This window comes from Platalea leucorodia, assembly GCF_965183815.1.
Source record: "Platalea leucorodia genome assembly, chromosome: 4".
In the NCBI taxonomy this organism is placed as follows: domain Eukaryota; kingdom Metazoa; phylum Chordata; class Aves; order Pelecaniformes; family Threskiornithidae; genus Platalea; species Platalea leucorodia.
The window spans coordinates 36,287,593-36,304,514 of record NC_138826.1 but is presented as its reverse complement, the minus strand read 5'-3'; the positions used below and the strand labels follow the sequence as shown (position 1 = coordinate 36,304,514).

The window sequence follows — 16,922 nt, the reverse complement described above, 5'->3', positions numbered from 1 at the left end:
CATCTGAGATCTCATGGTCAGTCTGTCCTTGAGCATGGCAGCAAAATGCAGTAGATAGAGAGCTTTAAAAAAGGTAGACTATTTATATGATCTCAAAGTATCTTTCTGTTCTTTCAGATGCTGTGACCTGCCTCTGATACCTCCTACAGGGAAATCAATCTACCCCCTCAAAACCTAAAACCACCTCCCCCCCCCCGATATTTTTGCAGTGGGGGGGAAAAGAACCCTTTAAGTCACCACTGAAGTCTTGAACCGTGATGTTTAATTGCAGGCACTGCCTTAGTTCCCAGCTGCAGTGTTATGTGCGTTTGTCAGGCTGTGCAAGGACTGTGGAGAGAGAACTGGAGTAGGGGAAAGTCCAGAGGCTCACAGATTCTGAAGTCACAAGCAATTACCCATACCCATACCCGTCCAGTCCGCTGGCTTAGCAACAGTGACTTTGTATATATCTCAGTTGTCGTGGTGCAAATGAAAATAACCTGTTTTCCAGGTAGGAAGTTGAATCACTGTCGTGCGTGTGTTTAAAAGAGGGATAAATTAGGGCCTTTTCAAACTTAAAAGCAGCAATTTACTGGATTGTCATTCATTAATAATACACACTGCCAATAATTAGGTCTCACTCATTATCATTAATTTTTCACATTCAGGACAGTTAACTCTTAAAAATCTTACGCTTATTAGCTGTAAAGATGTAATACCACAAAACTGCTGTCATATATTCAGCATAGCTTAGGTATAAATATATATGTAAACATGTATGTATATTGTAAAGAAATATTTATTCTATACATTTATATATAAATATGTAATTTTTATGTATTTATTTTATATATATTTTTATATATGCTTAGCTATGTTACTAAATGCTTGTTGGTAATGCCCGTAGTCTTACAACCTTGCGAGTGCATACAGTGTTGCAAAACGCTTATGCACAGTTTCTGGTTTCACTATTCTAGTATGCATATGTCTGGGTTAAAGAGAAGCAAATACTAATTATATCTTGCTTTTAGTATGCAGCTTCTTTTTATGTGTAACAGGCCTCTGCCTTGGCTATTTCATGTTGTAGTATACTTTCAGTATGCAAAAACTTTGGCATGAAATACTAAATCCCATGAAGATCATTTATAGTTCTTTATGCTCTAAATAGTCAAGGGGCAGGCGTGGGCATAAGGGGTGATTCAGAGATCTTTTCTCTCATATGTTGGCCTAGGATTGAGATTGGCAGAAGAACATGAGCTAAGTGTGTCACATGTTAGACATTCCAAAAATCTTAATCCCTTTTCCTGCATATAACCTATAAGCTTGTTACCAAAAGACGATGATTAAATATGAATGGTAATACTGGAAGAAGTAGACGGGATATATAAAACAAACAGTCACAAAGTTCTTCTACTCCTTTCATATATATATATATATATACCTATATGTATGTCTTGGCAAGTCATCTGATACAGTATTATAATTAAATGTCACTAATTTTAACATTGTATCACAAAAATACAGGCTTGAAGTTAAGTGTCTGTACCACAGTTAAATTTAGAAACAGCTTGATTTTCATAATAGCATTGTATTAGGTGGATTTGTAACAGAGTCATAAATGATTGGTGTTTCAAAAAACCGTTTATGTTGTTCAGTTCAACCTTTTGCAGTGAGTGCAGGATCATCTTTCTTTGCAGTAATTCCATTATTATTTAAATGTATTTTTGAATACATCTAATGAAGATGTCTCCATCAGTCATTAAACAGTTTATTCCATTGTAAATAGCATGCCTTGGGTGGTGTAGCTCAAGCTTCTGCCAGAAGGAGCCCTTATATTTCAGATGGCATGCCTTGGCCAGTGCAGTTGCCTTAGCTTAAATGGTTTTTATTTAATTTATTTATTAGTTCTTCGTATACCATTTTAGATTGAAATGACATTAAGAATAGACATAATACCTAGCAGTAAAACTGGATTAGCAGAATATACGATGTTCTTACTATCTGGAATTCTTAGATACCACTCCAGAAGAAATTTGCAAATGCTTTTTTTTAAATTACAAGAAGTGCAAACTATTCTTTGGTATCAAAGAGTGAAATGAAATAAAGAAGTACTGAATAAAGACTCTGCAGTTATTAACTGGGTTTCTTATTTGCTCTAGTATTACCCTGCATTTAATTGGTATCTGTGTTTTTAATCTTTTCAACCGAACTTTGCTTATGGTTCACTTTAGCTGAATTCCTGCAACTGGAGAACTATTTAAACCCTCTGAAAGCCAACTATCTATACCCATCACACTGACTTTCATGCTAGGTGATCATATTATGGGGGATAATAAAATACTTGAGATACACACCAATTGCCCCAACTCTATGCTTTTGCTGCCACAGGAGGAATCATGTGAACTTCCTGCTGAAAGATGAAGGACATCCTTAAAGCAAATCTTTCTTTCTCATGAATAAATTCTAGATGAGTTCAATCTAACATAGTGTACAATTCCAGGATATAGTATTGAAAAGCATCCTCAGGGAGGGTAGAGTTCAAGCACTTATTCCTTTTACTGTGTGGCTTTCTCAATGCTAAACAAAATTAGATGAACATAATAAAAGTTAAACTCAAGCTATGCTGATGAGCATAGAGGAAAATGAAAAGGCATACAGAGAAGAAATAGTGAATTACCTCACATGACAAGAAAAAAATTATTTATTTTTTCCTGACGGAAGAGTAACTGTTACTTTGCTGCTTTACTACTTTTTTTTTTTTTTCTTCTTCTTCATTTTTATTTTACTTTTGTTTTTATTTTACTTTTGTCTTAGGTTTTTTTGCTTTACCATTGTTGTTTTTTTTGGATTGTTAACCTGAGGGATGGAAGGTATGCCTATACCCTTGCTGCTTGCCTGTAGCATTTACCTGGTGCAAGTGTACATGGCAAGTCTTTTCTTTATAAGGATTGTATAAGTGCCTTCCTTTAAATAGGAAAGTCAGGAGACTGTTAAAAAATTATCATCTGCTAGCTGTCTGTTACAAGGATAGATTTCTTTTTCCTAATCAACAGCTCCTGATAATTTTTACCTACAGAACTCAAAAGCATCAATGGTATATTTCTCTGAAATGGAAATGTTAAATTTTTACTCTTAGAAAAGGAAGGGAATTTCAGATTTGATGGACAATATAGTTCCTTTATTTAGGAAAGACTGTGAGTTAGCATATTGCAATGCATGAGGTCTTGATTGAAGGCCAGTATCCATCCTAGTGTGATGCCTCACCTACTGAGGTCAAAGCAAGAGCCCCCTATGGTATGGGTAGATTTTAGATCAGGTTCTCAAAGTTCAGTAGGTGCTTTTTTAGATAGAGTAGTGAAAAACTGAGTTCAGTTTTTCAGGGTATTTTATAAAGAGATGTAACAATTTTTTTTAAAGTTCTGTCTTTCTTCCATTGTTCAGAATGCCTTGAGTGTTCATCATAATGATAAAAATACCTATGCTGTGAAAGGAGTTGATGGGCCAAGAACATGATTAAATGTTAGGAGGATAGTAGGTTCTGCAATACTAGGATACTAGGCTCTGCAATAACTGATTTTGTATGAAACCAATGTATTTCATATCATTAAGTGTGGTGTTTAGAAACCGTGATATAGAAGGCATATTTTAAAAATGGGATCAGAGTCAATGATCAGTGGATTTATTCTATGGGCTATGAAAAAAATATCCTAATGTGGTCCAGCAATTGAGTAAAATTCAGTGCTCTTTTGGGAAAAACTTGTTTTAGTTTAGAGAATGTTTTGGATAGAAATATAAATTGTTCAGTTGAAGAGAATTTAAACAGTCAATAACAGAATAAAGAACATGGTACAACAGTTTTAAATAGTAATGTGGGATTGTGGTTTTGAATAGTATTTAATAGTAGTTATTATTTTTGTTGTTTTTTGTCAACACTGAGGTTTTTCCCAAAAGCTTTTTCGTATTTTTGTGGTTTTATTTTTGCTTCACAACTGTTCTTTGACCTACATGCACTGTGCTTTCATACTGTTTCACTGTGGCGCCTTGATGTGTAAATAATGGCCTCCACTCTAAAGAGGTGTTTTTATATGTACAATTAAGAATAAGACATAAGATGTACACTTAAATATTCTTTAATAGTTAAACAATAGTGGACAGAGTACACAAACACTCTATTTTTGGAGATTAATGTGGCAGAGACATTTAAAAAAGAATTTCCATGCATGCCTATTAATAGGAGAGAGCAGATAGCACCAATTCCTATTATTCTTTGGGTTCGGATTCATTTTGTTTGTGTAGGGAGTGTGAGTGCAGTGTTCTGAATGTCATCTAGTATTCGTATGGGTCGTGTCCTTCTTGTGTTACGTGTGTTATACTAAAATACATGTGTTATACAGCAATGAAAGTGTAATTGTGCAGTAGCACAGAAAGTAATACTGGTCAGGAGATTTAAAGCCCACCAAAAATGTCAACAGAATTATTTTTTCTCCTTTAAATGTCAGTCAGTTTTAATAGACGTAATGTGAATACTTACTGAAAACGAGGTAATTTTTTACCTTGCCACCTGAAAAGGCTTTCCAGAGTTGGTTGGACTTTCTAGGTCCTTGACACTCAGAAGAGAAGAGAAAATCACTTCAAGCAGCATTCTTCGTATCCATATCTTAAGATTAACTACATCTGCAAGGGGTAATTTCCTTGGTAACATAAGATATAAGATCCCTGGTTCTGACTTTTATGAGTTCTCATGAGCTCTTGGTGCCTAGAATAATTTTGAGCTCATTTTTGAAGTAGGAGACTTGGAGATTTCCGTGGACTGCTTCCACTGTTGTCTCTTCAATTTTTTACCTCTTTTTCAAGGTAAAATATGAGAGATCACATACAGAATCATAGAATCATTTAGGTTGGAAAAGACCCTTAAGATCATTGAGTCCGACTGTAAACCTAACACTGCCAAGTCCACCACTAAACCATGTCCCTAAGCACCACATCTGCCCGTCTTTTAAATACCTCCAGAGATGGTGGCTCCACCACTTCCCCAGGCGGCCTATTCCCATTCTTTGTAACACTTCCAGTGAAGCAATTTTTCCTAATATCCAATCTAAACTCCCCTGGAGCAACTTGAGGACATTTCTTCTTGTCCTATCACTTGCTACTTGGGAGAAGAGACTGACACCCACCTTGTTACAACCTCCTTTCAGGTAGTTGTAGAGAGTGAGAAGGTCTCCCCTCAGCCTCCTTTTCTCCTGACAGTCATAGCTCGCTTGTAGAGATATGGCAAGTGCTTCTGGAAAGGTAAGGTATAAAACATGTATTTGGGATCCTTCTGTAAGTCTAGACTGTACTGCCTTTGTAGAACAAGAAGATAGAAATCTATCCATATACTTCAATGTCAACAATGGACTTACTAGATCTAATGAGTTGGGCTTCATATACTATAGCTATATTTCCATTCTTAGGAAAGCCCTAGCTATGACAAACTGTTTTCATGGCTTCACCATCTTTAACAGCCCTGAAGGCTGTGAACGCAGGCAGCCTTTAGTGCTCTTTTAGTTCTGCTGTGTCACAGACTTCGCAAGTTACAAGCCACTCTATCTAATTTTATGATTAAATAAAAAAGTTCATCTGTCTACTCTTCATCTTTAGAAGGCTTAGAGCCATCTTGTTCAGGTGGTTTGGTCTTCTTTCATGTTGCTTATGATTACAGCTCCCTCTTAGAGCTTTGGTAGCTAAATTTACCTTTAAATGTTATTCTAGAGTAACTCTGAAAGTTTCTTCGGTTTAAAATTGCCCTGGAAGCAATAACAGTGTAGGATTCTGGGTTTTGTTTTCTCTGCAGCACTTAAGCTTTTAATAAAAAGACTGCTCCTAATGATTGCTTATGCTTGAGGCTAGCATTTTCTCTCTCTGGATTGAGAGCTTTGGATTCATATATTATTGAGTTATCTCCAAGGAGCCCTCCTGGTCTTGTAGGCAACTGAAGTTCCTTTAGGCTGATGTACAGAAATGGGGAGCTACAGCATTACCCAGGCAGTTTTGGTGTCAGGACTTGCTGTGTCTCTTAGATTGGAGACCTGTAGCTCTTCCTGTGATTTCAGATCTTCTTGCAACAAACTGAGGCCATTATCAAGACCTGAGCCTCTGGTTTTTGCCATCTTACTGTCTAAATGGTGGATGGTTTTCAAGATTTTAGTGGGGCTGTTCTTTTCTGCTTGGAGGCTAATTAATAGGCCTAGTGTGCTGAAAGAAGGTATTAGGCTTCATGGTTGAAACGTGGCTTGGCATAGGTCTAGGCTGCATTCATCTCTTTTAACTTGCCTGCCTGCAAATCTGGTTTATTTCTGTGATCTGTGATCATACTAGGTTCATATTAGGTTAATTCAGCATCTTTTCAGGCATTACATGACCATGCTTTTGGCTTTTGCTTATTTCTTTAGAATCTGTCTTCTGGTGGGCTTTTGAAAGTTCTCATGGGACTTTTTCCTCCTGTTAGAATCCTAATTCATCAATAGTAACTGAGCCTGATTTTATTATCTCCTGGAGGAAAACCATTTTTTCACTCAGTTTTTCCCACATTTTTTTAAAAAAAACAATGGTCTTTTTCATAGCAATTACTTCGGCTGACTGCGGAAGGTGGAGATTCCTGTTCTTACAACAAATCCTCCTTATGCCATTCTCGTTAAGTTCTCCTGCACTCTTTGCTCACTTTGATATTAGAGGTTGAGTTTAGGTGCTAACCTTCATGTGATTTTTATTCTGAGTGTTTCATTAGTTGAAACTTCTTATTCACTCTGGGTATTCTTTTGTTTTGTATATTGACAAGACAAACTTTTTAGGAAGGCTGCTCATGTTTTCGTATCTCCTGCCAAAAAGTCCTGTGGCTCTTTTATTTGAGCATAGAAGGTGTCTCACTGGATGGCTGACTGCCCAACAAAGAGTCTTCTCCTTTGTTGAAAGGTCACTGAACTGAAAGTTCAAGCAATAGCTATGGCAGTCTTACAGAGTCTACCTGTAGCTGGGATCTGTAGGTCTGCCACAGAGAACTTCATTCATTCATCTGGGCACTGTGTTTTCATTTCCATTTCAAAGCTGCCTTTGAAAGAGTAGTTTTTCAGTCTTCATTCTAGTGGGAGCTCTTGAACCTTTTTCCAGTCTATTTACACCTTACAGTAAGTTGCTCACAGTGTTTATACATACAGATAAACATTGAAGGTGAAAGTTTGGTTATTTACCACAAATCCTTTTTCTTGAGATAAATTGTGTGTATGTGCATTTAGTAATCCACCACATCTGCTCTCCCTTGACATCCTTTGAGAAACTGTGGCATTCTAAGGTGAGAGGAACTGAGAGGGAGAACCATACCCTACCTATATCATTCCAACATAAGCACAAGAGATGGGACCTGGGGATTGTCCTGCAGAGATGGCAAGACCAGATAGTCTTATTTTCAGTACTTGAGTATAAGAATGATGAAAAATAAGTAACCCATGTTTCATTTTTTACAAAGATGATGCTTGTCTTTTTTCCCTCTTTGTCAAATAAATGAAAGAGGGGTTTTGTGTTTTTTTTTTTCCCTTTCTTTTTGTTCCCAATTAAAAACCATAAACATTTTGAATCGAAAAAAAAAATTAAAAAGAAGTAATTATTTTTTGATCTAGGAGGTCATATCTGTCCATGTCTATTATATTAATTTTGTTAAGGCATTCTTTAAGTGAGTGTTGCAAACGTGTGGATGTTCTAGCTGTAGAGACTGTTGCTTTTTCAATATTTATCTTGATCGCTGATGAAGTGATGTTAATCACTTAACTTCATTAAAAGGTACAAGTAGAATGGCTTGTGTTTTCACATGTTATCACTGGCCTTCTGAAAAGTTGGAAACCTGTTGTCCGGATTATTTTGTTATTAAAAATAACAGGCACAGAGTTGCTAACTGGAATAAAGTGATTAGTGAAGTTTACTTTTTTGTATTACCTAATGTGATTGTAACATATAGATGTGGTAGCCTCTGATTTAAGAGCTGGGCCATGACAGCATTAAACTACAAACAGGATTCGTTAGTTGGTTTTCATTGAAGATAACAAAATCAAGCAAGAATTATTAGAGGTCTAAGAAGACATGGCCTACAAGAAAAGACAAATAATATTGTTTATTTAAAACAGGAGAGGAATTAAGGAAGACATGATGAATTTTAAAATAAATAAGCTTAATTTCAAGAAGAGTGCAGAACGTATTTTTGGCGGCACAAAATCTGTAAATTAGTTTGGGGACTTGCGCTCATAATCGTAATGCTGATATTGGTACTTTCCAAAACATCCTCCTCCTTTCCACACCTTCCCCCTCAGGAAAGGCAGGATTACAGATGTTCATGTTGAAATTTGCTCATAATTTTCGGGGGGTGGGGGTGGGGGGTGGGATGCAAATAAAAATTGTAAGTTTACTTCAAAAATGTTTTAATATTAAAATAAAAAAACTATTAATACTTCTCAGTTGTATAACACTTGCAATTTTTCATTTTACTTACAACCTGTTCAATTTTTCTTTGCTTTTGAAGTATTGAAAAAATCAGTCTTGTCCAGCTTATTTTTACCTGCATCCACTTCTCCTCTATATTTAGGCTGCCTAGAACAGTAGAGTACAGCAAAGATGCACATTATTAATGTAATTCTAGTCCACTTCATGCAGTGTTTCAGAGCAATGCCTGAACCATCTGAGGGTGTGTGAAGTGAAAGTATTTTTGATACAAGTGATCCATAGATAAGAACTCTCATATCCACCAAAACCTCTTTCTGAGTAGTCATTTGGTTAAATAAATCACATGCAGTCAAGAAAGGAGTCTTGGATTTGAGGGAACTATCCAGTCAGATACAGGGTAAATGACCAAATAATAAGAACTGTTTGATAACCTAATAATAGCCCAAGTGTATTTTTATACCTGATTAGCAGATTGTTATGTACATGTTTTAGAGTTATAGTTTAGTCTTGTGTTTTAATTGTCTGTGTGTAAAATGATATTGCTGAAAAGCAGCCATCTTAAAAGTGTTATCAGCGGGAAGTCACTGAGATCATATTTCTGTAATCAAGTGCAGCCTGTGGTTTAGCACTGACTCCACCGAGTTGTGGAGTACATATTTGCGTAAAATCCTTTTTCACAAGTGATGTATTCATTCAGACAAAAAAATACACCGTGATAATGAGTTTGGCCTCAGAAGAAGCTGTAAAAAGGCCATCAGTAAGCATATGGAATAAGAATGGAGTGCAAGATGGAGCCTGAATAGATAACTGAGAAGAAGTATCCTGTCCTGTAGAGGAGGGCTGCAGGCAGTTAGCAGCCACTGAAAATGCTGCTGGTAAGCAGGGAGTCTGTGCTTCACAATACTGCAAGTGAAAGTTTATGAAGTACAATGAACTGAGAAGTGAGGATGTGGGAGACTGGAAAAGACCTCATGATTTTGACTATGCCAATGGAAATCTTGAATTCCTGGAAACTTCTTATATTCTCTTTTGCAGCATTTTTGCAGCGGATGTGAGGAGCTGAACGTTTAATTTTATGTAAACGTATGAAGTGACTGTTTAGTTCAAAATTGCCACACTTGCAATTATTTTGACAATCTAGGAGCCAAGATCTTTGTTTAACAGAAAAAAAAAAAAGATGTCATATTCTAATATCGTATATTTGTGTTTCTTAAAAAAAAAACCAAACATTAAAAAAGCACTAAATAAATACGTGCTTGCTCTCCCCAATTATTCCATTTGGTTGCTAATGAAAAACGTACCTTGTCTTTTTTTCCATATCATTTGAGAAATCTGTTCTTCCCACAGACCTTTTCAGAAGGCAAGGTAATTCGAGTGATAATCTGAAGAGAGGAGAAAGGATTTTAAATATCCTATTTTTCAAATTAAATAGCATCTACTTGTCTCGCATTTGTGGACACCTGTTTTTACAGAGGAAAATGAGCCTTCACACTATCACTGAATTAACTGAAGTTTGTTATTTCTGAGAACTGACAAATGAAGTAACTGTTCTGCACTCTAGAGAGAAACAGCTGAGCTCAAAGACAGTGAAGTTACTGTAATTTAAGAGTGAATTTAAATGTCTCCAAGGGTTATGTGGGCTTCTCCATGTAAAGTTAGGGGTTAAAGCATTATTGTGGCATCTTTCTTAATATTTAAAGTATATGTTGCCAGGTTATCTAATTCAGAAGTCCTGTTAACTTCAGCTGAAGCTGTGTCTGTGCCTGCATAAACATTTATTATATACTTCAAAGTTTGCCTGAAATGATTCATACTCAAGGTATTGGTAGTGTTGCTTTCATGTGGTATGAATTCATGAATTACGCAGCATGTAATTGTGGAGGGAGGGATGGAATTATTATTATACTTGTATTTGAAACCAGCACATTGCCTGAAAAAAGCTTCTGTTCCACAAGGTATACATTACTCATACTGAATATTACAGAAGTTGAGTTCTATCCCTTTACTTCCCATTTTTTCTGTGTCTTCAGTCTCCAAGTGATAGGAAATGAGATGTTGCAAATGAGTTTGATCTGTACTTGTTTGAGGTCTTTCTGTGTGCGATGGGTTTTCTGGCTGTATTCTTTCTTCACCCTATTCTGTGTGTTGGGTTTCCTTTGCTTCGAATTCATGTGAAGGATCAAGGGAGATGTAGTGGTACCAAGTCACTATGCAAAATAAGGCCATGGAGCACCAGAAGAAAATTCCCAGGACATTCTGGGTAAAGCACAGGTTAATATCAAACTGACTCAAAATTTACAATTTGTTTGATTCAATCAAACAAGGTAAACTGCCTTGGTAAGTCCAGGTTACAATTGTGCGACTTTTTAATTTGGACAATAAGCATCAAACTCTCAGTAGTTTTGTCTGCATTCAGACCGAAAGCAGATTCTGAAATAGTAGGCATCTGTTGAATAGTAGTTCCAACTTTGAGCCAGGTTATTCATCCTGATTCTTTGGGTAAAATTACTATTGAAATCACTGGCAAGTTTTTACAACTGCTTCCTTGACTCCCCTTTTAATACTTTCTTCTTTGTTGTACTGTATAACCATCCACAGCTTACATGCCCACCAAGTGCGTGTTTATCACCGATAAAAATTACAAATGTATTCCCAATTTAAACTAGTCATGTTATTACTATAATGCTTTTTTTAAAAAAACGTTTTAATCAATGTGAGGGAACTTGCCAGAAAGAAAAATTACATGTTTTATCCTTTTTATGCTCACCGAGTTTTGTTTCTGTTTTCTTTTTTGAATAGTGATTCCAGAGTTTATTAGTCAAGTAAATATTGCATTGGAGAGCTTAAGCAAGAACACAGTGCATACGTTTGATGATAATCAGTTTGTGGACATTTCTAAGAAGGTGTATGATACAATTCATAACATCAGATGCTCAGTCATGATGATTCGGGTAAGTTTTTTATTTGTTAATTTAATATTCATTTCTGAGATAGTTCAAGACATCGTGGTGTTTTCAGGAGAATTTAGAACTGTGTATGTGAACAATGCCCCTGAGCTGAAATCCAGATTGAACTGATTTGGGAAATTTGGATGACAATAAAACACACATGATTATAACTCAAGAAGGCTGGAATTGCATTGAGTACCAGGTCAGAATGTTGCAAAAAAATGTGTTTTGTTCTTTAAAAATATTTATTTATGTTTGGTTGATAAAGATCTTCATTCACTTCATTAATTATCAACTTGTGGCTACAACCCCAAATCTGCTTGTAGCTTTTCAACCTTAGCCTTATTTAGTGGAATGTAGGAAGGGAGAGTATATTCAGGTGATCCTGATAATCTCTTGTTGAAGTTTTGTCAGCTTCACACCAGAAGACTTAACAGCCTGATTTCTGTCAGTCTTACACAATCACAATCGATGTGCTTATCCTAGTGTTTTTCCTGCAGTTCAGGAAAATGCTTCAGAACAGCTTATTTTTAAAATTTGAAACAGAATTTTGTCAGATGCAGAATTTCCCCCAAATATCTTTAGTCCACAAAGCCCATTTCAAATGATTTAACAACTGAGCTGCAATATCTATATGTTCAGCAATTTTGTTTTTAAATAAAATTAAACATTAATAAAATGTAGATACATTTTTCAAAGGAAGATTGTCTTCTGCATTGTCTTTTTGGCTGAGAAGAAAGTAAGAAACAGATTCCTCTTTTCTTTTAAATATAAAAACATGTTACAGGCTAGCATGGCCAGCAGGTCAAGGGATGTGATGCCCCACTACTCCGCTGTCGTGAGACAAGAAAGCACAAGAAAGACATGGACCTGTTGGAGTGGGTCCAGAGGAGGCCACAAAAATGATCAGAGGGATGGAGCAGCCCTCCTATGAGGAAAGGCTGAGAGAGCTGGGGTTGTTCAGCCTGGAGAAGAGAAGGCTGCGAGGAGACCTTACTGCAGCCTTTCAGTACTTAAAGGGAGCCTACAAGAAAGATGGGGACAGTCTTTTTAGCAAGGCCTGCTGTGACAGGACAAGGGGTAGTGGTTTTAAACTAAAAGAGGGTAGATTCAGACTAGGTATAAGGAAGAAATTTTTTTACAAAGAGGGTAGTGAAACACTGGCACAGGTTGCCCAGAGAGGTGGTAGATGCCCTGTCCTTGGAAACATTCAAGGCCAGGTTGGGATGGGGCTCTGAGCAACCTGATCTAGTTTAAGATGTCCCTGCCAATTGCAGGGGGGTTGGACTAGATGACCTTTAAAGGTCCCTTCCAACCCAAGCCGTTCTGTGATTCTAATATGGAAAATAGTAGTGAATCTTGACATAGTGCAGCGTATACGTTAAACAGTTTCAGTAGGAATGTAAATGTGCAAAATCTTCAAAATGTTTCATCCTTATTGCAGTCGTCAATTATGAAATTGTTTTTATACTGAAGAGAGATCCTGAAACATAAAGGATATTGCCCATGGCAGGAGGAGTTTATGTGAGTTGGATTTATCTGGAAAAACAAACCAGATTAAGGCCAATCCTCTGTTAGGTCTTCTGATCAGTTCCTGTTTTCAGTGAATATAGGCTGAGTTTTTGTTAGGACATGTCATTTTCTTTCTAGATCAGTTAAGCTTCATTTAATGCCTGCATTGCTCATCCCACCTTCCCTTAGTGACTCAGGGACTCTTGTTTTTTTAAGATTAAAAAAATGTTTCTGTGTGTTCCTCAGTGAGATCTGGGTCTTCCATATGTCCAGCCTTCTTGGGCTTGAACTCCAGATGACGATGACTGACTATTCCTTTATGGAGTTTTTCATTTGTGGGAAATGCACTGAGGAGTGTAACAAAGCTTCACTCAGTTTCTATGAAGACGTGGACACTGCTCTGCAGGAAACTCTGAGCGTATAATCTTAGTCCTCTGTGATGTGTGTATGTATGTAGACAGTCACTCAAAAAAGAAAAGAATATTATATCCCCTGTACTTCTTCCTGAAGCATGAGGGGAGAACACTTTCATCTGAAGAGACTGTACATATGCATAGCACAAAGTCAGTGCACAGTGTCTGTGTACTATGTAAGCGCATAGTGCATCTGTAACATCGTAAGTCATTGCACGCCACCTAGATAGACAGTATTAAGATGAAGATTTCTCAGTGCCATCTTCCACTTCTGCTTTGCAAGTGAAAAGAATATTATATTTTATATTGATTTGATATTTTATATCAATTTATGTCAATATTTAATATTATATTTGATATTGATTTAATATTGATTTGACAAGGCAAGAAGAAACAAAGTATCAGCAATTACCTTGTTGGCTGTACCTGGAGCTGTGGGTAGCAAAGGGCAGATGCTCCTCCTCCTCTGAATTGAGGTTGTGACCAATGGGATAAGAGCCTGCCTTCACCTGCACTGAACCTCCCATTATCCTAAACAATGTTTGTGTTTGCCTTGGAAATGAATGTGGCTTGAAGTGCATTCAACTGTATTTGAATGTATTCAACAGCCCAGCAGTTGCAGAGTCTTAACAAAAGCTCAGGAGATTTAAAAAAAATAATAATTCATTAAAAAGGACATGTGCAGCTTTCTACTTAATGAATACCATTATTCAGACACTGTCATGAGAGGGTTTTTTTGAGGTTTGGTGAAATGATAGTCAGCTACTCCACCATCCCTTAGAGATACTGACTGCCAGCACAGAGTGCTGAGGAAACCCTGGCATTCATTTTTTGAGTAAGGATGTATTTGCATTCCTAATTAGATACATTCCAGACAATGCCAGTTTCATTTCAGTCTGCCTGTAAGAAGCTTTAGTAAATCTGATGGTTATTCAGACATATGCTGTTACCACAGCAGCCAAGGTGAGGAAATAAAAGTGTTCTGTGGCCAACTTAATAGGGGCTTACTGATACAGTGCCAAAGAACAATGCGTTGCCGATTACAGGGGATTGCAAGACTGAATCAGGGAAAGAAATTGTTGATCAAAATATAATTGAGAAGTGTAAATGAACAAGGACACTGATTCACAGGGAGGCAATTTTTCAACATCAAAGTAAAAGCAGAAACTCTCCAGATCAGTTCCTCAGGAAGCATTTCAAGCATGTAATTACAGAGAGAGAATGCTTTTAAAAATAGAGTTCCTAACTATAAAACGCTGCCAAATACTATTGTTAATGCAAATTATCAGATATGCTTTTCAACATCCAAGCTTAAGCCTAGATACATAAAACATTCATTCCAGTCCTGCAGGTATAATGTGAATAACACTTCAGAGCAACTAAAAAGTGGAAGGTGTGCTGCACTGATGAGCTGTAATAGAAAGGCTTCTGGAAGTGCAAGGTGCTTCCCTTAAGATGCTTTTCATTGTTTCACTCTCAAGAATTAATTCATCCAGTGGTAGCTGTTGATTTGAAATCATCAGATATTTGATCCAGGGCGTATAGCTGCATGTGCTTATTAGCGTCCACATTCCTCAGTCCTTTTTTGACTCTTGAAGCATCTGATTTTGGTTAAATTGTAGAGGCTTTGGAAGCTTGATTTTGCACAGGAACATTTGGGCATTATCTGGATAGTGTTTTAATCAGAATATTGCTGTTATGGAAATAGATTAGGGTAGATAGCAGAATTAAAGACAAGAATTCTGCCATGTGAAATATATAGAGAAGTCAAAGGAAACACGCTGACAGTTTTTGAGACAATATGTATTAAATGTTGCATAATGTTAAGACTGATGAAAGAATCTTTAAAAATAAAAGGAGCTTCTATATGAAAGTGTAGTTTGTTGAAGAATATGAGACAGCTGGATTGAAGTAACAGCTAATAATATCCCATTAGGATATTAAACACAGTGGAAAGTGGTAATGACTTCAAATGAATAATAACTACTGATAGCTGAAGCAGTAGTTAAGTCATCCTAACAGAAATACACACAAGAACAGTGGAAAAGAATTCACCAAGTCAAAGTTTCATGGAATTCCTTGTTTTTATTGGAGGATAAAAAGTGAACTGCTGTGAGTTTTCCAGAGAGGAAGAAGAGCGCAAAATGTTCATATACTCTATTCAAAATGCTTTTACTACTCTTACGTTCATGGAAGCAGTGAGTGAGGAACTTCTGTTCCCTAATTTTATGAAAGGTGGAAAATGGATATGAGATTGTAGTTCTTATTTGATACAATGCATCATTTTGATGCATTTCTTAAAAATCCTTTCTGCTGAATGTGTATTCCATGTGCTGTTTCTTTCAGGATTCTGGCATGGAGACCATAGGTTCCATCAGTTTATGGTGTTAGGCTTTTTGAGTGTTTCTTTTGCAGACTGTGCCTTTATTACTGTTGAGCAGCCATTCTCTGCACCATGTTATACATGATCTCCACCCCCAGTCGTGTGTCATCGTCCCCCCGTCCGTGTGTGTGTCGTCGTGTCGTCGTCCCCCGTCCCCCCCCGTCCCCCAACTGAGGCGAAGCATTCATTTTGGTTTTCTGTCATACCTAGATACTTTTATTTCAGCTGGATCCTCACTACATCCCCATTCCATTCCTTATCTTCCTGTTTATTTAGCTAATAGTCTTTTACTTCGGGTTTTAATTTCCTTTGTAAAAGCAAACTCAGTTTAGCTACACATTCAGGTGTCTACAGCATGCCCCTTTTAAAAAATGTTTTGCCTACCTCGGAATACCCTTGGGATGGGTTCCCTTTTTCTCCTTTTGTTGGTTGCAAATTCTGGGTAGTTTTTCATTCTGTTTTAAAGAAATGGAAGAGTTCATCCATAACAGAGCTTGTGAGCTCTTCAATACGCTTGATTTCTCTCAATAAGAGACATCACAGCAGACTTCGATTTCTCGTATCCAGGAGAGTTACAGGAATTTTCAGAACATGGACTTCTTGGAAAGGAAGATAAGTGGTGAAAACCTTATCATCCTGTTTCTCTTTCAGCCAGTTAATAAGTGTCTAGTTTAAATTCTACCTTAGCTTTTATTAATGACAGAATTATCCTACACATGCAGGGTTTTCTACCTGTTTTTACTTCTGTAGTAGGAATGAGTTAGATCCTGTCAGATGCAGGCAATAGCACACATGAATTGAACCTCTATTTAAAAGCTAGAGAAAACAAAGCAAAGCAGGGAAGCGTTGGAGAAAAAAGGCATGTACTGCAGTCTTAAAATTGTTTGTTTTTCCAAGAGAACCCTGAGACCTCATGGGGAGGAAAGACAAAGAACAATTCATATAGTCTTGGTAGACTTCATTGTTGTTGGTCTGAAATCTACGAGTGACGCTAATTCATTACAAATATATATTGGGAAGTTTGTTAAATACCTTTTTCTTCATTTTTCTATCCTACACCAATTGCACAAGAGGAAGATCTTCTGCAGCGGTAGTTAGCAAGCCAGTTGGACCTGCAGGTCTCATCACTTTCTTGCCATTTCTGACTGAAGTAGGTCAGAGCTGACCTTTCCTTCCCTCAGCTCCTTGTCAACTTCCCTGGCAGAAAGCAGGAACTTTCTT

The 16,922-nt window shown here is 37.0% G+C and overlaps 1 protein-coding gene across 1 annotated transcript in view; it reads left to right on the top strand.

Annotated features, from left to right (window-relative positions):
- CTNNA3 (catenin alpha 3) overlaps nt 1-16,922 on the top strand; it is a gene marked incomplete at both ends in the record, with an annotated part of 542,611 nt that overhangs the window by 426,473 nt on the left and 99,216 nt on the right. The window contains one exon of the mRNA XM_082309238.1: nt 11,245-11,396. Within this exon, the coding sequence (XP_082165364.1) occupies nt 11,245-11,396 (152 nt within the window). The remainder of the gene's footprint in view (nt 1-11,244; nt 11,397-16,922) is intronic.